The sequence below is a fragment of the Cetorhinus maximus genome, chromosome 19 (assembly GCF_964194155.1).
Source record: "Cetorhinus maximus chromosome 19, sCetMax3.hap1.1, whole genome shotgun sequence".
Taxonomy (NCBI): Eukaryota; Metazoa; Chordata; class Chondrichthyes; order Lamniformes; family Cetorhinidae; genus Cetorhinus; species Cetorhinus maximus.
Genome location: NC_135897.1, coordinates 21,023,145 through 21,047,521, shown reverse-complemented (window position 1 = coordinate 21,047,521; position 24,377 = coordinate 21,023,145). Strand labels below are relative to the sequence as shown.

Genomic DNA, 24,377 nt, shown 5'->3' with positions numbered 1-24,377 from the left:
CCCTCTGGGATTTGAGCAGCTCAGCATTTACCATCCGCTGTGCCATAACAGGTGGTCTTTGTGGGACAGACAGGAAATGGGTCAGAAGCTCAACTCAGGATTGAATAGGATGTTGAGGACAGTTCATGAGCGTGTCATTATTGTTATTGAAGGTGTGTAGAGAAATGAAGCCACAGGTTATTATTGTGCTCCAGGATGATCCAAGAATAGTGGTTCGCTTTGGCTAGAGGACAGCGAGATCTAAGAACACTTGATGTGGTCCAGCCAGATTTGGTGAGGTAAGGCAAACCAGTTATGTTCCAGATAAGTTTGTGTCTGCATTCACTGGCCTTGAGCAACTGACTATGTGGACATTACCACAGGGAAGTGACCAGAATGACAAATTAAACTCTTACCTCAGAGTGATGTCCCACACTGCTGCCTTCAGATGCAGCACGGTGTTCAGTCGAGTCTTCCTGATCATCCGAGTCTGAATTATGTTCATCTTGTACTGGCGTTGCTCCACCATCATCTATTTGAAGTAAAGCAACAGTCACTGTCACAGCACCAGTGCCTGTGCATGTCACTATCACAGCCCTCCTGATACCTTAGTACACATAACCAGCACAGTCAAAAGTACTTTGTTGGCTATGAAGCATTTTAGGATGGCTTAAGGTGGAAATTTGTTCTTTCTTTTCCTATATTCTACTAAACTTAGGTAGGGTGAATTAGAACATTGTCAAAACATTAGGTACGGTAATGTTACGTCACTAGTATCCAGAGATAAGAATTTAAATCCCATCAATGCAACAAGAGAATTTAAATTCAATTAATTAAATAAGTCTACAATAGAAAGCTAGAATCAGTAACAACCACCATGACACTATCAGTTTGATGTAAAAAACCCATCTGGTTCACTAATGCCCTTTAAGGAAGGAAATCTGGGTCCTTTCCCAGGCTGGCATACATATGACTCTGTGGTCGACTCTTAATTGCCCCCTGGAATGGCCCAGCATGTCACTTAATTGTATCAAACCGCTCTGAAAAAGTCGAAGAATAAAATCGTACAGACTACCTGGCATCGGCTTTGGCACCTGACACAACAAAGGCACAACCAGAACAGTCAACCCTGTAGAGTCCTCCTCACTAACATCTGAGGACTTTCTGGGAGACTAGGAGAGCTGTCCTACAGACTAGTCAAGCAACAGCCTGATACAATCACAGAATCTTACCTTTTGGCAATAATCCAGACACTCTTATCACCATCCCTGTGTATGTCCTTTCCCCCCACACCCGTAATCAGGGGCAGGAGGCGTGACTATGAGTGAGGGAGGAATGGGGATCAAGGAGTTAGCACTGGAGGAGCCTCGATGCTTGCACTATATATCACAAGTACATAAAAAGAGAGCAGTTAAAGTAAACGCTGATCTCGTAAGGGATGAGAATGGGATATTAATAATGGGGAACAAGGAAATGTCAGAACTTGAACAAGTATTTTTTAATTGTCTTTATGGTAGAAGACACAAGTAAAATCCCAATAATAGCAGAGGGTCAAGGGACAAAAGGGAGGGCAGAACTTAAAGCAATCACGGTCACTCAAGAAAAAGTATGAGACAAACTAATGGAACTAAAGGTTCCCAAGTCTCCTGAATCTAATGGCCTACATTGAACCTAATGGCCTACATCCTAGGGTGTTACAAATGTGGCTGCAGTGATAGTGGATGCATTGATTGTAATCTTCTAAAAAATTCTGGAAAGGTCCCAGCAGATTGGAAAACTACAAATATAACGCTCCTATTCAGGAAAAGAGGAAGACAGAAAGCAGGAAACTATAGGCCAGTTAGCCTAATACCATCATTGAGAAAATGCTGGAATTCATTATAAAGGAGGTACGAGCAAGACATTTAGAAAATCATAATACAATCAGGCAGAGTCAACGTGGTTTTGTGAAAGGGAAATTGTGTTTTGACAAATTTATTAGAGTACTTTGAGGATGCAAAAAGCAGGGTGGATAAAGAGAAACCAGTAAGTGTTTATTTGGATTTCCAAAAAAGCATTCGATAAGGTGCCACAAAAAAGGTTACTGCACAAGATAAAAGCTCATGGCACTAAAGATAATATAGTAGCACAGACAGAGGATTGGCTAACGAACAAGGAGAGAGTCGGGATAAATGGGTCATTTCAGGTTGGCAGACTGTAACTAATGGGACAAATAACCAATTGCTTGTTTTTAAGTGGAGTTGGTTGAGGGTAATGGGAGAACTTCCTGCTTTTCAAATAGTGCCATGGGGACCTGTATGTGCACCTGAAAAGGCAAATGAAGACTATGGTTTAACTTAGGTATCTGATTACCTGCCTGCCCTGGTGCCACTTCTTGGTTTTCTTTGACTCCGCTGCTTTTTTTAAGTAAATGGCCCAATTCCACCTATTCTCAGTAGTCTGCCCACCCCCATCCCTAAAACTACTGCTGCGTTATGTAGACTTCCTGGTTCCTGCCCCATTTAAATGCCTCTTTTTAAAAAACCAAGCCTTAACATGCAGTGTGTTCTCTTGTCTGGCTTGTTATTTCTAAAGGGCCAACTAAATGATACTGGGGGCCCCCTGCTCAGTCTTTTTGCTTGGTGAACATTTTTCATCCACTGTTGTTACACAGCGTGGGTTTTATCATGCAGCCTCATTGCATTACTACATCCACCCCTATCTAATTCCACCACTACATCCTTCTCTGTCTAGAGAGTGTACACTTAAGGATTGCTACTTCAGCAAGAACTGGGAATTTGGTACCTTTTATCAACAGCAATGCTGAGCAGGAAAGAAATATAATCCGAACTCCACACAGGAATAACTTAGTAGAGAATAAACTTGGGAACAATGAGCTAGAACTTTGCAATTAAGTATATATACATCGTACTGTACATCACCAAATATACTTCCCCAGCTTAAAATGGGTCTTGAACAAGGCAATACTATCCTCCCAAAACAGATGCAACAGATCGTCAAAGAAACAGCTTTGGCTTCAAATGAGAAGAAGACTCAAGAAATGATGCGAGGCACTCAGCAAGAGGAACATTGAGCATATTCAAAAGAAAATGCAAGGGTGATTTTAGAGGAATGTACAACAGTGTGCATGAGCAGGGGCACAGGGGAAGTACAAGTGAAGGTGTCGCCACCACAACAACGTGGTGCACCAAGTGCTGAAATGGGGAATTACAGGCTAGCACACCTGTAATAATGCTTTACCTATTCATAACCTGCACATAAGCAAATAAGTTGCAACCACTCAATGTGAGGAGGCCTGTATTACTGTTCATTTCACAGGCAAGAAATGTGATCATTATCAGCAAGATCACCAACTACACAAAATAATTAGCCTCACAATACCAAAACTCATTGTAATACAGACCATAATTTTCAGAATGCTTACACACAGCACGTGCAAACTGATCATCATGAAGTATCAGAATCTTTGCAGTCACACACACACAATCTGATATGTTAAGGCTCCAATGTCCACCTGAGGATACTTAAACTCTTGACAGTCAGTTGTCTAATTTCCACCTCTACATCCCCCACCTTCAAAAGTCTGATCATTAACACCTTGGGCCTCCTCCTCTGACCTCACTTCTACTCAGGTCTGACCTGTGGTTACGAAGCACCTTTGGCATGTGAAAAAGCTCTGATATAATTGTTAGCTGTTTTTAGCCTGCACAAAACATTGGAGGAGCAGGACTGAGCACAGTTGACCAACATGTCCAATCACCTGACATGAAGGGGAACATTTTGTGGAAACCATTAAATACAATCACTTAAATTCTTTGCTGCATACAGTCAATGAAGGGATGATTATTAGTGTTTGGAAAGGTGACTCTGACTGCCTGTATGGGAAAGGTTCCTATCAATTTCATTAATCGGGAACTATTCTGATTTAACCTAGTTGTCTAAACTGTAATTAATTAATGTCTGTGCAGTTGTCATCAATAAATAAGCCTGGTGTTGCTTGGGTAGCCGAGAGCTACTGTTCCTGTTTGAAGTTCTCTGAAAGTGCCTATTCTAGGATTACAAGCATTATCAGATTTTGAAATAAAAGCATGCTGGGTTAGCTGAATCAAATTTCATTCCAGACAGTTTAATAAATCATTGATCATATTACACAAAATTACCAGTTTGAATTTTCTTTTATAAATCTTTTAGTCGATTTTCATACCTTAGTGAAAGTGATTTTAATCTACACTTGACCTGTAAGCTACCTGAACCCAATCATGACAACTTTCATCTGTGAGCAGCCACCATAACTCAAACACTTGCCTGACTGGAACACATTACTGGATGGTCCATGCTACCAGCACAGGGTCAGTGATGGCTCATATGTACTTGTCAGTTGATTACTGACATATTGGTATCCCTGCTCATTAATGGAAGGGGACTTTGGAGCTGAGATGTCTCTAAAATTACATGATCTAGTGATGGGGGAGCAGAATAAAGTGTGTGGCAGGCTAAGTAACCTTAAACTGAATAAGTCTGCAGGACTCCAGAGCACTACTGTTAACCAACAACCAGCCTGGTTCAGTAATAGAATCAGAAGGGCAGACTTATCACTGGAGGGGGAATTCTTTCCACTTAAACCTGCAAGGCATTTGGCCAAATAGATGGGACAGTCTGCAAGGAGAAGCAACAGGAAGCTTAGAAAAAAATACATGCATTTATATAACTGCCTTTCACAACCTCAGTACATCTCAAGATGCCACAGACAATGAAGTGCTTATGAAGTGTACACACTGCTGTATGGTAGTCGCGGGTGATTTACACACAGCAAGCTCCCACAAACAGCATGAATATTGGTCAAGAGATAAATATTGGAGGAGAAAATTCACCAGCTCATCCTCGAATAATATCACAGAATCTTTTACCAGCAAGTTGTTGTTGCTGACCATTCCTTCCCGAACACCATCACCCACACATTTATCATCTCCAACATCTTCTCCCCTGCCTCTGGCACCATTACTTACGAAACAAGAGATGCAACCCCTTGGTTTCATCTCCTCCCTTCCCACCCTCCAGTGCTCTAAACAAGTCCTGGGACTTGTACATCTTCTAACTTAGTGTATATTGTGTTTGATGTTTATGATGCAGCTTCCATTACACTGAGACTACTTGCAGATTGAGTGATTCTTTTGCTGAACACCTCAGTTCAGTCCACAAGTATTACACCGAGGCTTGGATGCTTCCCACTTGAAATCTCCATCCCACCCTGACTCCCATGTCCTTAGCCAACATTGTTCCCAATAAGCTCGATGAAAACGTGAAGGTCAGCAACCCATCTTTCTACCAGGTACCCTGAAGTTGTAATGAGTTTCATGTAAATCTTAAATTAAACTCATTAAATCTCAACCACTGCTTTCATTTTTTCTCAGACAGAAGTTGATAATGGAGGATGGCTGAACCAGTGCCATTAGGAGTGACGGAGGTGTTTGGCTAGTGCTTGGGACATGGACTCCCTATAGCCAGCAGGGTGTTGTGCATGCCCGAGGTCTAACTGCCATTCTACTGCCACAGCAACTTACCCGCTTTGCCAGATTTGCTATGCTTTTCCTTTCACCACCACTTCAGCTCATATTTTTTGTTCTTCTGCAACCAACTACAACTCAGGACAACTCATCTTTTATCTCCATACTTGTTCCATTATTAGCCATTTTTGCCTTGTACCACCATCCCTTTTGGCATTTGATCACTCCTGCCCTCCAACCTATCACAGATCTTTCCTTTGCTCTGCAACTGCACAAAAAATGCAAATTTCCAACATCTTCCAGTTTTGACAAAAGATCTTTGATCTGAAATATTAATTTGTTTCTCTCTGTGGATGCTGCCTGACCTGCTGAGTGCTTCCAGTATCTTATTTCAGATTTCCAGTATCCACATTATTTTACTATTGTTGTTACCCTCCAGCTGAGAAGGCAGACAGGGCCTTGGGTTTAACAACTCATCCAAAAGATGTCACCTTTGACAGTGCATCATTCCCTCAGTACTGTACTGATAGGCCAGTCTTGATTGCATGCTCAAGTCTCTGGAGTAGGGCTTGAACCCACGAACTTCCGACTCAGAAGCAAGAGTGCTGACACCTTAGCACTCACTGACTGTGTGCTGGGAGGCTTTGTGGGTTTTAGTTGGTTGAATGCCAGCATTCCGCCTGAGTATAGGATCTGGGGGCGGTGAGCATACCATTCTCGGCTTCTTCCAACTTAACCACAACTCTGGGTCTCCTCCGGCCCTGCAATTCTCCAAGAACTAGACGTTCCTCTGATGCTGGCCTCTTCTACTGTTGATTCCTCGACTGGCGGTCGTGTCTTCAGCTCCCCAGGCATAAAGCTCCGGAATTCCCTCCCTGAACCTCTCTCTCCTCCTTTAAGACTCATCTTATCCCATCTCTCTGACCAAGCTTTTAGCCATCTGTCCTAATATCTTATACGTCTTGGTGTCTGTCAGTGTTCCTTTGATAATGCTCTATGTGAATGCTCTATGTAAAGCGTCCTATTATATAAAGGACGCTATATAAATATAGGATGTTGTTGAAGTTTGGGAACCGCATGGGCTCCATTGGGCCGACATAAATCAGCAGACTGATACAAAACACGGGTACTAACGGCCCAGGCCCGGGATCAGGGTCAGGGCCCTGCCCTCACTGGCCGCCTGTCAACAAGGGGCTCCGCTTTCACCAGCGGCCCAGGACCGGGATCAAGGCCCCGCGGACACACACCCAGCCCGGGCCCTCCTGGCTCTTACCTTCCCCATCCGGGTAGTACTCGTCCTCCAAATCCATGGCCGCGGGGCAAACGACAGCCCGCTCCGGCTCAGCCCCCAACACCGCACACCTTCCGCCCGGCCTCTCGTCACCAAACACAAGTGGCGCTGCGGCCTGCAGCCCCGGCAGCACTGCGCATGCCCGCGGGTCAGAGGTTACGGAGCACGTGATCTGTACAGTCAGCGGTTCAGACCAGGCGCATGCGCAGGATCGTCAGGTTCAGAGCTGACCCTGATGGGGATGCGGCTTTAGAAGTTTGGTGAGCTCACGTGAGATCTTTGGCTGAACAAGTCGATTCTGGAAAGGCCAAATTTGCCATACTTCAAGCCGTCCATTGCCTGTGGTGCGGGATAATCTCCGCCTTGTTTTTGCGGCAGTTGTTTGCTTCGGAGTTTCTGAAACTACATGTCATTTTGGTGGTGGTGAACTCCTGCCCACAATTGGTGTCACCATTGGCATTGATTGTCAGCTGGAGTTTTCCATTTGTCATGAATGTTGTTGAGGGCTTTCATGTTTCTTTTGACAGGAAGCTTGAATCGAGCTTTGCTTGTCTGTCGGCACAGGCTACTTCCCAGTATAGCTAAAAGCTACTGCAGATGCTGGAAATCCAAAACAAAAACAGAATTACCTGGAAAAACTCAGCAGGTCTGGCAGCATCGGTGGAGAAGAAAACAGTTGACGTTTCGAGTCCTCATGATCCTTCGGCAGAACTGAAGTATAGTTAGGAGAGAGGTGAAATATAAGCTGGTTTAAGGCTGGGGGCGGGGGGAGAGAAGTTCAGGGTGGGGTAGTTGTAGGGGCAAGCAAGCAGTGATAGAAGCAGATAATCAAAAGATGTCACAGACAAAAGGATCAAAGAGGTGTTATCTAAGAAAAGTGCTAATTAAGAATGGATGGCAGGATACTCAAGGTACAGCTCTAGTGGGGGTGGGGTGGAAAGACTAACAAAGTTTTAGTTTTAGATTTAAAAATAATGGAAATAGGTGGGAAAAGAAGAATCTATATAAATTATTGAAAAAAAAGGGGAGGGGGAAGAAACGGGGTGGGGCTGGGGATGGGGGGAGGGGGAGTTTAAGATCTAAAGTTGTTGAATTCAATATTCAGCCTGGAAGGCTGTAAAGTGCCTAGTCGGAAGATGAGGTGCTGTTCCTCCAGTTTGTGTTGGGCTTCACTGGAACAATGCAGCAAGCCAAGGACAGACATGTGGGCAAGAGAACAGGGCGGAGTGTTAAAATGGCAAGCGACAGGGAGGTTTGGGTCTTTCTTGCGGACAGACCGCAGGTGTTCTGCAAAGCGGTTGCCCAGTTTGCATTTGGTCTCTCCAATGTAGAGGAGACTGCATTGAGAGCAACGAATGCAGTAGACTAAGTTAGGGGAAATGCAAGTGAAATGCTGCTTCACTTGAAAGGAATGTCTCGGCATGATGCTGAACTCTTCTTCCGCCGTCTTCGTCTCCGTGCTCACTTCTTTGGGCAGGAGTCCTCTCCCCGTTCAACGGATCCTTTTACCCACCTCCAATATTCTCCCTCCACACCTGGACCCCTCCCTCTGGATTCTTACCTTCTCTTGATCTTTTCATTGAGAACTGTCGGCGTGACATTAGCCGTCTCAATTTCTCTGCTCCTCTCACCCATTCTAATCTGTCTCTCTCTGAACTTACTGCACTCCGTTCTCTCAGGTCCAACCCCAACATTGTCATCAAACCCGCTGACAAGGGTGGTGCTGTTCTCTGGCGCACTGACCTCTACCTCGCGGAGGCTGAGCGTCAACTCGCAGACACTTCCTCCTACCTCTCCCTGGACCATGACCCCACCACAGAACATCAAGCCATTGTTTCCAGGACTGTCACTGACCTCATCTCCTCTGGAGATCTTCCTCCCACAGCTTCCAACCTGATAGTCGCCCAACCTCGGACGGCCTGCTTCTACCTCTTACCCAAAATCCACAAACAGAACTGTCCTGGCAGACCGATCGTGTCAGCCTGTTCCTGCCCCACGGAACTCATTTCTCGTTATCTTGACTCCCTTCTCTCTCCGCTTGTCCAGTCCCTTCCCACCTACATCCGTGATTCCTCTGACACCTTACGTCACATCAACAATTTCCAGTTCCCTGGCCCCAACCGCTTCCTCTTCACCATGGATGTCCAATCCCTCTACACCTCCATCCCCCACCAGGATGGTTTGAGGGCCCTTAGCTTCTTCCTTGAACAGAGGCCCGAACAATCCCCATCCACCACTACTCTCCTCCGTCTGGCTGAACTTGTTCTCACACTGAACAATTTCTCCTTTAACTCCTCTCACTTCCTCCAAATAAAAGGTGTGGCTATGGGTACCCGCATGGGCCCCAGCTATGCCTGTCTCTTTATGGGGTATGTGGAACATTCCTTGTTCCAGTCCTACTCCAGCACCCTCCCACAACTCTTTTTCCGGTACATCGATGATTACTTCGGTGCTGCTTCATGCTCTCGTCTTGACCTGGAAAAATTTATTAATTTTGCTTCCAATCTCCACCTCTCCATCATTTTCACATGGTCCATCTCTGACACTTCTCTTCCCTTCCTTGACCTCTCTGTCTCAATTTCTGATGTTAGACTGTCCACCAATACATTGGAGAGACCAAACGCAAACTGGGCGACCGCTTTGCAGAACACCTGCGGTCTGTCCGCAAGAAAGACCCAAACCTCCCTGTCGCTTGCCATTTTAACACTCCACCCTGTTCTCTTGCCCACATGTCTGTCCTTGGCTTGCTGCATTGTTCCAGTGAAGCCCAACGCACACTGGAGGAACAGCACCTCATCTTCCGACTAGGCACTTTACAGCCTTCCAGGCTGAATATTGAATTCAACAATTTTAGATCTTAAACTCCCCATCCCCAGCCCCACCCCGTTTCTTCCCCCTCCCCTTTTTTTTCAATAATTTATATAGATTCTTCTTTTCCCACCTATTTCCATTATTTTTAAATCTAAAACTAAAACTTTGTTAGTCTTTCCACCCCACCCCCACTAGAGCTGTACCTTGAGTATCCTGCCATCCATTCTTAATTAGCACTTTTCTTAGATAATATCACCACCTTCAACACCTCTTTGATCCTTTTGTCTGTGACATCTTTTGATTATCTGCTCCTTTCATTGCTTGCTTATCCCTACAACCACCCCACCGTCAACTTCTCTCTCCCCCCGCCCCCCACCTTAGACCAGCTTATATTTCACCTCTCTCCTAACTATACTTCAGTTCTGCCGAAGGGTCATGAGGACTTGAAACGTCAACTGTTTTCTTCTCCACCGATGCTGCCAGACCTGCTGAGTTTTTCCAGGTAATTCTGTTTTTGTTTTACTTCCCAGTATAGCTTATCCCCAGTGATGCAGCCAGCTTCCATCCTGTGCACATTCCGAAGCCAGCCAAACCTTCTTTGCTTGATTAGTGGTCTGATGCTTAGCATGTTTGCCCTAGAAAAGATGACTTTATTTGTTACTTTGTCTTTCTATATGATGCCAAGGATACGTCGTAGACACCAGAGATAGAAGTTATTGAGCCTTTGTTCTTGGTAGGTGTAAAACCATAAGAAATGGGAGGAGTGGGCCATTCAGCTCACTGAGCCTGCTCTGCCATGCAATAAGATCATGGCTGATCTGATTATGGCCTTATCTTCACTTTCCTGCCTGTCTCCCATAACGCCTTGTCTATCAAAAATCTGTCTAACTCAGCCTTGAATATATTCAATAACCCCGCCTGCACTAATCTCTCCAGAAGAGATTTCCAAAGACTAACATTCCTTTGAGAGAAGAAATTCCTCCTCATCTCAAATGGGAGACCCCTTCTTTTTAAACTGTATCCCCTAGCTCTAGATTCCCCACAAGGGGGAATGTCATTTCACCATCTACGCTGCCAAGACCCCTCAGAATTTTAAATGTTTCAATAAGATCACTTCTCATTTTTCTAAACTCCAATGAGTATAGGCCCAACCTGCTCAATCTTTCCTCATAAGATAGCCCATTCATCTGAGGAATCAGCCTAGTGAACCTTCTCTGAACTGCAGGTATATCCCTCCTTAAGTAAGGAGATCAAAACTATACTCAGTACTCCAGGTGCAGTTATAGCAAGACTCCCACTTATATAAACAAAAAGCTACTGCCACTTATATACTCCACCCCCCTTGCAATAAAGGCCAACACTCTATTTGCCTTCCTTGCTGTATCTGCACGCTAAGTTTTTGTGATTCATGTACCTGATCCCTCTGTACCATAGCATTCTGTAGTCTCTTTCCTTTTAAATAATATTCTGTTTTTCTATTTTTCCTGACAAGGTGGAAAACCTCTCATTTTCCCACATTGTACTCCATCTGCCAGATTTTTGCCCACTCACTTAACCTATCTATATCCCTATGCAGACTATTTGTACCCTCCTCACAATTTGCTCTCCTACCTATCTTTATATCATCAAAAAATTTTGCTAAAATACAGCCAATCCTTCCATCCAAGTCATTACTGTAGGTTGTAAATAAGGCTTTGCTGCCATTTGGCAATGTGCTGAATATGCAGGCCTTATAGATAAGGTCTTGGTCCTGTTGGTCAGTTTGTTGTTTTTACATAGCCATTTGTTAGCCAAAATTGGTGGCTGACTGTCTGTCACCATAGATCCAAGGTATTGGAATTTGCTGACTATTTCCAGAGGTCTGTTGTTGAGTCTGATCACAGGGGAGTCAAAACATCCTGTCCCATAATTACAGTTTTCTTGACACTGATGATGAAGGAGAACACTGCAATCATCAGTAAAACCATCGCTGTAACCATCAGAAACATCATCACTGTAATCATCAGTAAAATCATCGTTGTAATCATCAAAACACCATCACTGTAATCATTAGTAACATAATCACTGCAATTATCGCTAAGATCACCATTGCAATCATCAGTATAATTAACACCTTAATTGTCAGTAACAACATAAATAAAATCATCAGCAATCAATGTGATAATGACCAGATAATCTATTTTAATGGATGTTGGTTGAGGGATAAATATTGGCCAGGACACATGCTCTTCTTTAAATAGTGCCACGGGATCTTTTACATCCATCCAAGCAGGCAGAGGGAGGCTCAGTATGCTGCCTCATCCAAAATACACCACATCACTCCCTGAGCACTGCATTGTCAACATTGATTTTTGTGCTCAAGCTCTGGAGTGGGACTTGAACCTTGTGATTCAGAAACAAGAGCACTACCAACTGAGCCACATCTGATATCACAAAGGAGAAGTAAAATGGCAGGTGACTGGGAGCTCAGGGCCATGCTTGCAAATTGAACAGAGATGTTCAGGAAGGAAATCATCCAATCTGCATTTGATCTCCTCAGCAGTGGATACAGTATAATAATTGAAAGAAATACACGTAAATTGATATAAAAGCAGAAAATGCTGGAAATAATTAGCAGATCTGGAAACATCTGTAGAGAGAAAAACAGAGTTAACACTTCAGGTTGTAACCTTTCATCAGAACATTATTATTTTCTGGCGTACTGCCGTTTGTAGGAAAGGCTGAATGCCAACTTGCCAACACTTGCTCCTACCTCCCCCTGGACCATGGCCCCACCACCCAACATTGATCCATTGTTTCCAGGACTGTCACTGACCTCCTCTGAAGATCTTCCTTCCATGGCATCCCATCTCATAGTCCCCAACCCCATACAGCCCACAACTTCCCAAGATCCACAAACAGGACAACCCTGGTAGACCTGTTGTTTCAGCTTGTTCCTGAACTGACTCTTTCTACCTTGACTCTATTTTTTCTCCCCTTGTCCAGTCTGCCCCCACTACACCTGTTCTGATGCCCTTCGTCACTTTAACAGTTTACAATTTCCTGGTTCTAACCGCTCCACCATAGATGCCCAGTCTCTCTCCACCTCCACCACCACCCACCCACCCAGCAGGTTGTCCACTTCTTTGAATGGAGGTCTATCCAGTCTTCATCCACCATCACCTTCCTTCGCCTGGCTGAACTTGTTCTCTCATTGAACAATTCTTTTAACTCATCTTACATTCTCCAAATAAAGGTGTTGCTATGGGTACCCGCACACATCCTAGTTATGCTTGTCTTTTTGTGGCCTATATGGAACAATTTTTGTTCCAGTCTGAACCAGGCCCCCCTTCCTCAACTCTTTTTCTGGTACATGGACAATTGTAGCAATGCTGCTTCCTGTTTCCACCAGAACTGAAAAACTTCACCAACTTTGCTTCTAATTTCCACCCTGCTCCAATCTTCACATGGTCCATCCCAACACGTTCCTTTCAAATTCTCCGTCTTCATTTCTGGAGATAATAGTACTTCTCAGGAAAGGTCATGGCCTGAAATGTTAACACTGGGCAGAATCTTGTAAAGCTTCTGGGAGTGAGAAACAAGGTGAGTGGGGGCACTTAATTGAGTGGGAGAGCAAAATGTCAGCTTCCCAATGTCGAGATGAAAGCTGGTTATTAAGTTGGTGGCAGATTGAGGGTGGATCATTCTTCCCGACCGCAAGTGGGGGAAACCTATTTTTAATACATTGCATGTCATGCATCCTCATTAAAACACAACTTTTCCAGTTAAATTGTACCTTTGGAATTAAGTAGGCAGCAAATGAGAAAGACATGCCTTCAGATTCACGATCGATTAAGGGTGGCATGCTTCAGATGAGGTAGTCTTTCTGGTGGATTTGGACTGAGTAGGAGCTACTTGTCTCGCATGGGGAGCTTTGTTGAACAAGGGGAGGGAGATTGAGTGTTGGCTGTGAAAGGGGCATGGCTGACCAAGTGACAGAGGGCGATGGCAGCCCTACGAAGGTTCATGGCAATAAGAGCTCTCACGAAAAGACAGTCATAGCTAGGACCTATGAGTTTCACATAACAATACTTTTGTATTTACACATAAATGCTGGATATCCTGTTATTGGTAGCAGTTTACAGAATATGGAGTTGTCAGAAACCAGCAGAATGCAAAATGCCACTAGACTGTAGTGCAGCCATGAGGTGGGGTGGGGGTGGGTGGGGGGGGGGTGGTCAAGCTAGGATGTGCATTCGGACAGGAATTTTTCCATAACCAATAGCTGTGCAAGAACAGAAAACAGAATTTGATTTTTGCAAAGTTTGGTGCTGGTAAGAATTTAGTTCCATTCAATTTGTGATTTTTAAATACACAGTTAGACACGGGTGAGAGAACAAAATCATTTGTGATGTGTGTGAATTGTGAGTAATGAGCCATAATGGATCGCCATGGTATGCAAGAACAGCCTATTTGCACTAAGTTTCAGAAAATGTCTATTTGGGGAACAATTGGCTCTACTGTACAGCATCAGGGAAGCTGTTCGTTTCTGCATTATACAACTCTAGAACATGGTAATCCAAGGGGCAGCATTAGATAGTTTAGGCTACTGGGATAGAGAGAAGTGGGTGACCACCTGCAGGGGGAGTAAAGGTGCATGGGAAGTACTGAGTTACTGGAATTGTCTGATAGATATGCAGTGTTGAAAGTATGAAGTGTCCTGAGCAAACATTACTACTGTCAAGCAAGCAATTATCCAGAGAAAGATAGGGAGAGGTGAGTAGACTATAAGAATAGAAAAGTGGTAGTATTAGGAGATTTCATTGTTTAGTTATTTACAACCTTTTTTACAGTTATGACAATAACTGGGGATACAGTTTGTGTCGAGTGAGTCTCCTCGAATGTATCGCAGACTGCTGTTGTTTTTTCCATTCCAGCGGAGGCCTGACATCCTCCTTTCCAATTCAAACATGTTTCATATGTACTTCAACTTGTGAGGAAGAGAGTACTCAATGAAAAAGAACCATACATTCTGACAGCTAGTAGAAAGATTTCTCCTAACTATGCTTCAGTTCTGCCAAAGGGTCGTGAAGACTCGAAACATTAACTGATTTCTTCTCCACCGATGCTGCCAGACCTGCTGACTTTTTCCAGGTAATTCTGTTTTTGTTGTAGAAAGATCATGATTGGTTACTTATTGCAGTGGACCCTCCAACAGTTGTTTGCAATGGAAAGAAGAAACTTGTGGTTCTAGTGTAGGTATTGCATGTGGGATTCATAATCTTCAATCTATTTTAATGTATTTTGTAGCAGTGATAATATTGCAGATCCGCCTTTATACCTCTTACCACTACTACTTCTTTGAAAAATGTTTTTTAAATCTCATTCCAGGCTGCCCTCAGGTTCTCAACCTCATCCTTGATCGCAGAGGTAAGCATGGTGCACAGGGAGGAGAGGTGACCACAGGAGACCATTGGGGAATAAATGAAAAGTCCTGGGGGTTGACTGCTGCTAATTCAACATGGATCCTCGATGGCCAGCTCCCTAGGGAGTTCCTTATTGTGCAGCTCTGCCTTTTGGCATTTTAGCCCTAACAACAAGTTAACTGCTAACTTAAACTGTCATTGCCCATCTCCCAACCATTCCTGCTTCCTGCTTTCCTTAGTGAGCAATGGATTTTTCCTCAAACTTAGCTTCCAAATTCCTGGACTTCTCTGGAGATCACGAATACTCTGCTGCACCAGAATACACTGTAAAACACAGTTGTTGTGCCTTTGATCTGCTGATCTGTTACTTAATTTTAAAGCAACTTTGATCAGTTTACTGACCTTCCCCCAATGCTGCTGTTCCCCATTGAGCCTGTGACTGGCCTACTGGTCATGTTAGCTTTTCAGCTTCAACTATAGTCAGCTTCTTGACTAGAGATTCACTCTCCTGGCCGAAGTACACTTTTCCACTGTTTCTGGATCTTACAGTGATCCCCAACTTTGCCATCATCTTTCTGTTCTGCAAGCAATTCAGCACACCTCCTGGGTCTTAATTCACACAGAAATGACACCATCAGTGCACCTTCCAACGTTCTGCCCTTCAAACAGCTTCTGGACTTCACTCACGTTGGACACCAGTTAGTTGATGCCTCATGCTGACGCCAGCCTTCCTAAGCCAACTTTATCCCACCTTTGGACCTCTGACTTTAACTCTAAACTCCCTTCTATTGTCTCCTAATTATTTCCCATTTACCATCAGGCTTTTATGTATTTGAAGAATTACTACATAACCAGGCCTATGTAACTTGAGTTTTCCCTGTGTCCATTGCATTCACACTTTGATTGCCCTGGACCCTAGCCAATCACTAACTTTTCCTATCATTATTTTTCCTCCTTTTCTCTTTACCCACCCAAAAACTCTCTCACCCATCATCATGTCTCCTTTCATTTCTCCCCTCTTTTATACTATGTCCTCCCAATTCCCTTACCCAACCCTACCATACTCCTCAGCCTTCCTGCTGCTGTCCCAAGCTTGACTCCCTTTTAGATAGCTCTATACATTCCCTCTGCAACTCTCTTGACATCCTCCAAAGGGCCCATCAGGGCACTTGTTGTTGCCTCCTACGAGCAGCAACCCCAACTGTCCCGTCCTACTCTCTCATCAACCTTCCCGCCCAGCACACCAGCTGTGGGTTAATCTTAACAATCCTTTCCCTGTCCAACCCACCCCTCCCTGAACTCACCCTGTGAACTTTACCAGCAGATCAGTTATCACTGTCCTCTCTGCATCTCCCTCCAGAATATCCATTCACTTGTGAACAAGACCCTTGCCATCTACGAGCTTATTGTGGATGATTGCATTGATATGATGGCCTTAATGCAGATCTGGCAGAGAGGTGATGACATCTTGCTCCTAAATTAAACCTGCCCTCACCAGTTATACCTTGTACCACTTACCCTGTCCAGATTGTGTCTCTGATCATCAAATTAAACCTTGGTCTGTATCCCTACTCCTCTGGTACTTTCTGCTCCTTTGAGCATCTCACCTTTGTCCCACTGCTTACACCTCTCATTTAAAATTCTCATTCTTTACTGCCCACCCAAGGGCCATAAAAGTTTTCTCACCAAGATATGTTCACTACTTTCCTCCTTCAGCAAATACACCAAGTGACTTTTTATCCTTGGTGATTTCAACCCCCATCTCAATTCATCATGCTGTGTCTCCTCTCAGCTCATTGTTTTCCCCCTTAATCTCTCCTATCCTCCCTTCATCCCTCCTATCATATAAGTCCCCCAGCCCATATTCATGGCCACTCCCTTGACCTTGCCTTCTCAAATGGACTCCCTACTCCCATTCCTTCAAGATCATCTTCCAAACCCACGACCTTTACCACCTCGAAGGACAAGGGCAGCAGATGTATGGGAATACCACCACCTGGAAATTCCCCTCCAAGTCACACACCATCCTGACTTGGAACTATATCACCGTTCCTTTGCTGGGTCAAAATCCTGGAACTCCCTCCTTAACAGCACTGTGGGTGCACCTACACCACATGGACTGCAGCAGTTCAAGAAGATGGCTTACTGTCACCTTCTCAAGGGTAATTAGATATGGGCAATAAAAATGCTGGCCTAGCCAGCAATGCCCACATCTCACGATTGAATAAAAAAAAACTACAGACAAGGCCAAATCCGATTGTTTTCTTGTTGCGTCCTCCACCTTCCCTCTTCCAAATCTATATCCTTTGTTGTACGTCCCTGGAAAAAATTCACTTACAACTGCACTTTCAAAATCTCAACTATCTAGTCTTTGGTCCTCCATTTACCATGATATTTCTGCAGTTATCGATCTGCTCAACCATGCCCTCACCCTCACCTTTGTAGTCCTTGTTTCAATTAAAACAATTACTCTTTGTCACCCTGGCGATTCCTCCTGGCATGGCCCTCATCTCAGCTCTCTTAAATCCAATCCAAGAGCCACGCCAATCTAATTAAAAAGGGTAGAAATGACCCAGAAACATAACATTGTATACTACTCTCAAAATTATTTATTAAACAGTCTGGAATGAAATTGAAGTCAACTAATTTGTCATTTTTTTCTCCTTTATTCCAGTGTGTACACCTGTGGTCACAGTAGTGGTACATTCAATTGATCTTAAACAGAACCTTTAACTCTTAGCTGCTCCAAGCAAATCTTACTGTGGTTGGTAACTATAAACACACAATCAAAATATATATATATCAAATGCAAAGCGAATCACAAGATAAAAATGTCGTAAATCAGAATAATTCATGCTAAATTATTGGCACCCTCACCCTAACAGCCTGTCCAAACTACCTTTCATAAGATAGCAATCACTTCTTCATCATATGCAACAAAAAATTAATTACTTGCAGAAGGTCCATACTAATGTTTGGTAACTCAGGTCTGTGCAGGGATCTCGGTCAACTCTCTCCCCCTCTTCCCCCAGAGGGTCAAATCACTTGGGTCTGATTGTACATGTAATAACTACAGCAACTGGCATTGATATGGTGCCTTTAACATAAAATGTCCCAAGACTTCCCAGAGAAGCATAAGGGTAATGGATACTGAGCCAGGAAGGGAGAGATTAAGAAGGATTATTTGAAAAAAACTGGGAAGAAAGATGGAGAGACATGGAGCTTTAGGAAAGGCATTCCATAGAGACAAACACTGGTTACTGTCGCCGCTGCCAACAATGGTGAGTAAAGGGAGGAGAGGAAAGATTTAACCTCAAGTCTAAGGCCTTTATTGGTGCTTTAACCATTTCCACTCTCACCTCCAGAAGCTGCAGTTTGTTTAAAAAAAACTGCAGATCAGCTCCCAACCTGCACCAAATCCATTCTTGCTCATACCCCACCACATCAGCTGCATTTCCTTCAGGAGTCCTCATTACTGACTTACACTGGTTCTGGTTCCCAATAACAAATTTAAAGTTGACGAATCCCTACAGAGCCAATGGTACACCCTATCTCTGCAAATGTCTAGCCCTATGCCTTATTCCATGCCCTTCATTTTGCACTCCTGTGGATCCACTTTCCCTGGTGGCAGACCTTGGCCACCTTGGCTCTACTCTATTCAACTGCTTCTCCTCTTCACCTCTGCTTTAAAAACTGCCTTGAAACCCATCACTTCCACTTCCCAGTTTTTAGTCACCTCCCCCACCTGGGCCAGGGTAATGGTTCGATCAGAGCGCTGGATGGAGGTCCCACCTGAGTTCAATGGGATGGGATCATGAAAATCCAGCCTCAATGTCTGTTCTTTGCTTCCTATGTGAGGCTCCATTGGATGTTTTCTTATGCTAAAGTCAACCACATCAATGAGGTGAGAGCAGCTATTTTGTACAGAATTTTCCTGTAATACCAGAGTAAGACACTGAAAAAGGAGGAGCAGATAACAATGTGCTGCAGGAACACATCATGATGTGACTCTAAGCAATGTCTGCTTGTTCCCAAATGCCACTGACCAGATAACTTAAAGCTGTGCAAAATTCAGCTGTGTACAGGATAGGTAATGATTCAGAATAAAGTACAATCAATTGGGCTTATCGTTGATCAACAGTGACTGGCATTTTCCTCACTGGCAGAATAATGTCTAGTTTGTTCCTCTTCAGTACAGGTGCAGCTATGTCAGAAAAGAAATGATAGAAATTAGGACGACATTCTCAACTTACAATCGTAACAGTAGGTCGGGATGATCAAAGGGATTTTGTGAGAACATTGGTTCATCAGACACTGTCCTTTCATACCCTGGGAGTGGGTGGTACAGTGGGTCAGACACTGTCCTTTCACACTCTGGGATTGGGTGATATAGTGGGTGAGAACCTGTCCTTTTACACTCTGGGACTGGGTGGGACAGTGGGCCAGGCACTATCCTTTAACCTATTTCACACACTCATTAGATTAAATTATCTGTCTTTAGCTGTAAGGGTTCAATGTGAACTCAATTTGGTCAGTCTTAATTCAGTTTCTCGCACACTAAAGTAGTTTAAACAAATGTATTAAAGGTTATTCTGCAAACATTTCCAATCCTCATGTCAACCTTAATTTGGAAATCTTATTGGCCCAGATTTCATATTCAGCAGTGAAGCGACACTGCTCACCCTTAACCTCAAAGTCCACAGATCTAGCAATCTCTATGGTGTGGATTTCCCCTTTGCCAATGTCATTTTGAACTTGCGCCAGGTCAAGGGAATCTCCAGTATTCAGCAACAGTGATGTCATCAAGCATGATAAACAACCAATCACATTGAAATATTCTTACAGACAGCAAACCAGGCAGTAAAAAGCACTGATTTTTTTTCAGTTATAGATTAAAATTTTACTGAGAGCAAAATAAATGATTGGAACATGGGCATGGAATTAAGGTAGAAACTGATATATCATAAACAAGCTTTCTTATGATGGAGAAATTTGACATTCTACAAATATAAAATTAGTTTTTCAGGAATGATAAGGCTCTTTAGCAGTAATTATGAACTTGAAATTATGAATTAAAAACCCAGTTATACTTCATGTGACTTTTTCAAAGGTTTGTATAGCAAGGCTTATAGACCAAAAGAGCAGGTTTTTGTCAGTTCATTGATTTCTATTTTATTGTGGCAGGGGGATGGGTGGTGGGGTGAAGGATTTCAACAGCACATCCTATGGGGAAGCCTGGAATCACTGACAGCAGCTTCTAGATTTCCGTGTTTAATTGCACATGTGGAGACTCTAGAGGTAGCTGTCAGGTTCATAGGAATTTTGCCATCATTACTACTGGACAATATTGGGATATTTAAAAATCAAATGCAGTCCCATTTTGAAATATTGAAGGAACAGTATAGAGGGAGCTTTACATGTCTGACCCATGTTGCATCTGCTTTGGGAGTGTTTGACAGGTCAATGTAGAGAGTGTTTAACTATATCTAATCTATGCTGTATCGGACCTGCAAGTGTTTGATTGGTCAGTGTAGAGGAAGATTTACTCTGCTTCTAATCCTCGCTGTACCTGACCTGCTCCTTATTGTTGACTCGTGGACAAAAATGAAAAAATGTTTATATCTGAGAAAGTTCGAGGAATTTATGGTCGATGTTTTAATCAAATACCACAGAAATCAGTGTGTCGTCATTCTCTTATGTTGCCCATCCATTTCCTTGCCCATTTCCTGTATCCTTCAATATTTTTTCTTTACAAATACTTAATTCAATTTCCTTTTGGATGATGCTGTACTCTCTGCCTCAGTAATCACCTGAGTATAATAACACAAGAAACTGGAGCAGGAGTAGATCATTCAGCCCCTTAAGCCTGCTCCACCATTCAATATGATCATGGCTAATCTTCTACCTCAACTCCATTTTCCAGCCTGTTCCCCATATCCCTTGATTTGCTCAGAGATTAAAAATACAAACATACAGACAAGGAGCAGGAGTAGGCCATTCAGCCCCTCGAGCCTGCTCTGCCATTTAGTAAGATCATGGCTGATTTGATAGTAACCTGAAATCTGCATCCCACCTGCTGCTGATAACCTATCACCCCCTTGCTTACCAAGAGTCTATCCACCTCTGCCTTAAAAATATTCAAAGACTCTGCTTCCACCACTTCTTCAGAAAGAGAGTTCCAAAGACTCACGATGCTCTGAGTGAAAAAATTTCACCTCATCTCTGTTTTAAATGGGTGACCCCTTATTTTGAAACAGTGACCCCGAGTTCTAGATTCTGCCACACGAGGAAACATCATCTCCACATCCACCCTGTCAAGACCCTGCAGGATCTTATATGTTTCAATCAAGTCACCTCTTACTCTTCTAAGCTCCAGCGGATAAAAGCCTAGTCTGTCCAACCTTTCCTCATAAGACAACCCACACATTCCAGGCATTAGTCTGGTAAACCTTCTCTGAACTGCTTCCAACACATTTACACCCTTCCTTAAATAAGGTGACCAGTACTGTACACAGTACTCTAAATGTGGTCTCGTTATTGCCCTGTACAACTGAAGCATAACCTCCCTACTTTTGTATTCAATTGACCTCACAATAAATAATAACATTCTATTAGTTTTCCTAATTACTTGCTGTACTTGCATACTAGCCTTTTGTGATTCGTGTACTAGGACACCCAGATCCCTCTGCAGCTCAGTGCTCTGCAATGTCTCACCATTTAGATAATATGCTTCTCTTTTATTCTTCCTGCCAAAATGGACAATTTCACATTTTCCCACATTATACACCATCTGCCAGATCTTTGGCCACTCACTTAACCTATCTATATCTGTTTGTAGCCTCCTTATGTCCTCTTCACAACTTACTTTCCTACCTATCTTTGTGTCATCAGCAAATTTGGTAACCATTCCTTCAATCCCTTCATCCAAGTCATTTATATAAATTATAAACAGTTGAGGTCCCAGCACCGATCCCCGTCGCATGCTCATTACATCTTGCCAACCTGAAAAGGATCCATTTATGCCTATTCTCTGCATCCTGTTAGCCAGCCAATCTTCTCTCCATGCCAATATGTTACCCCCTTTACCATGACCTTTTATTTTCCACAATAACATTTGATGTGGCACTTTATCAAATGCCTTCTGGAAATCTAAGTACAGTACATCCACAGGTTCCCCTTTAGCCACAGCACATGTTACTTCCTCAAAGAACTCCAATAAGTTGGTTAAACACGATTTCCCTTTCACAAAACCATGTTGACTCTGCTTGATGACCTTGAGCTTATCCAAGTGCCTTGCTATAACTTCTTTAATACTAGCTTCTAACATTTCCCTACAGCAGATGTTAAGTTTCCCACTTTCTGTCTCCTTCCCTTTTTGAATAATGGAGTTACATTTGCTATCTTCCAATCTAATGGGACCTTCCCAGAATCTAGGGAGTTTTGGAAAATTAAAACAAAGGCATCAACTATCTCACTAGACACTTCTTTTAAGACCCTAGGATGAAGTCCATCAGGACCGGGGGTCTTGTCAGCCCACAGCTCCAACAATTTACTCAGTCCACTTCTCTGGTGACTAATTTTCCTGACTTCCTCCCTACCTTCCATTTCCTGGTTTATAGCTGCTTCTGGGATGTTACTTGTATCCTTAATAGTGAAAACTGATGCAAAATACCTGTTCAATTCATCTGCTATCTCCTTGTTTTCCATTATCAATTCTCCAGACTCACTTTCTATAGGACCAACGCTCACTTTGTTAACTCATTTCTTTTTTAAATATTTATAAAAACTCACTATCTGTTTTTATATTTCTGGCTAGCTTTCTCTCATACTCTTAATTTTTCCCTTCTTATTCGTCTTTCAGTCATTCTTTGCTGTTCCTTATATTCTGCCCAATCTTCTGGCCTTCCACCTATCTTTGCACAAGTATATGCTTGTTTCTTAAGTATGATACTACCTTTAACCTTTCTAGTTAACCATGGATGGTGTGTCCGTCCTTTGGACTTTGTCTTACTCATTGGAATGTATCTATTCTGTGCATTCTGAAATATCCCCTTAAATATTAGCCACTGCATCTCTATTGACCTATCCCTTAGTCTAATTTGCCAAATCACTGTAGCCAGCTCAGCTTTCATGCCTTCATAATTTAAATTTAAAAACGTGGTCTCAGACCCACACCTCTCTCCCTCAAACTGAATATAAAGTTCATCATATTATGGTCGCTGCTACCTATTTCACTATGTGATCATTAATTCATTCCATCTCATTGCATGATACCAGGTCTAGTATAGCCTGCTCTCTGGTTGGCTCCAGAACATGCTGTTCTAAGAAACTACCCCGAAAGCATTCAGTGTACTCCTCATCTAGGCTATCTTTGCCCATCTGACTTTTCCGGTCTATATGTAAATTAAAATCTCCCATGATTATCGCTGTGCCTTTCTGACAAGCTCCAATTATTTCTTTCTTTATGCTCAACCCTACCATATAGTTACTGTTAGGTAGCCTGTACACAACTCCCACAAATAACTTCTTGCCGTTATCATTTCTCATCTCTACCTAAATAGTTTCCACATCCTGGTTTCCTGTACTTAGGTCATCCCTCTCTATTTTGCTAATACCATCATTAACTAACAGAGCCGCCCCTCTATCTTTTCCTCACTTTCTGTCCTTCCTAAATATCCTGTACCCTTCAATATTCAGGTCCCAATCCATGTCCTGCAGCCATGTCTCTGCATTGGTTATCAAATCGTAATTATTTATTTCTATATGCGCTCTCAGTTCATCTGTTTAGTTTCGAATGCCACTTGCATTAAGATACAGAGCTTTTAGTTTTATCCTTTTATTCTTTTTATAACCTCTGGTTTAATCTGTTGATTTACTGTTAGATTTGTACTCTCTATCCCTTCCTATCATGGTCTGTTTTTTTATTTCCCGTAATAATACCTTTTTCTTTTGTCTTGTCTCTGCACTTTGATTTACCACATCTTCCCAAATTTGATCCCTTGTCCCCACTATTTAGATTAAAACCCACTCTACTTCCATAGTTATGTGGCTCGTAAGAATACCGGTCCCAGCACGGTTCAGTTGTAGACTGTCCCAACGGAACAGATCCCACTTTCCCCAGTACTGATGCCAGTGCCCCACGAACTGGAACCCACTTTTCCCACACCAGTCTTTCAGCCACAAATTCACCTCCCTAACCTGACTTGCCTATGCCAGTTTGCACGTGGTTTAGGTAATAATCCAAGGATTTTTAACCAGGCAGCAGGTTATATTAGACTTGGTATTGTGTAACATGACAGGATTAATTAATGACCTCAGAGTAAAGGCACCGTTAGGTAGCAACGGCCACAATATGACTGAATTTTACATCCAGTTTGAAAGGCAGAA

The 24,377-nt window shown here is 43.1% G+C and overlaps 1 protein-coding gene across 3 annotated transcripts in view; it reads right to left on the bottom strand.

The window, feature by feature from the left end:
• iws1 (interacts with SUPT6H, CTD assembly factor 1) overlaps positions 1 to 6,913 on the bottom strand; it is a 46,484-nt gene extending 39,571 nt beyond the window's left edge. For all 3 annotated transcript variants that reach the window (XM_078563572.1, XM_078563574.1, XM_078563573.1), the window contains exons 1-2: positions 6,757 to 6,913; positions 396 to 511 (exon numbers count right to left, since the gene is read on the bottom strand). In XM_078563572.1, the coding sequence (XP_078419698.1) occupies positions 396 to 511; positions 6,757 to 6,793 (153 nt within the window). In that variant the 5' untranslated portion in view covers positions 6,794 to 6,913. The remainder of the gene's footprint in view (positions 1 to 395; positions 512 to 6,756) is intronic.
• Between the last annotated feature and the right edge of the window lie 17,464 nt (positions 6,914 to 24,377).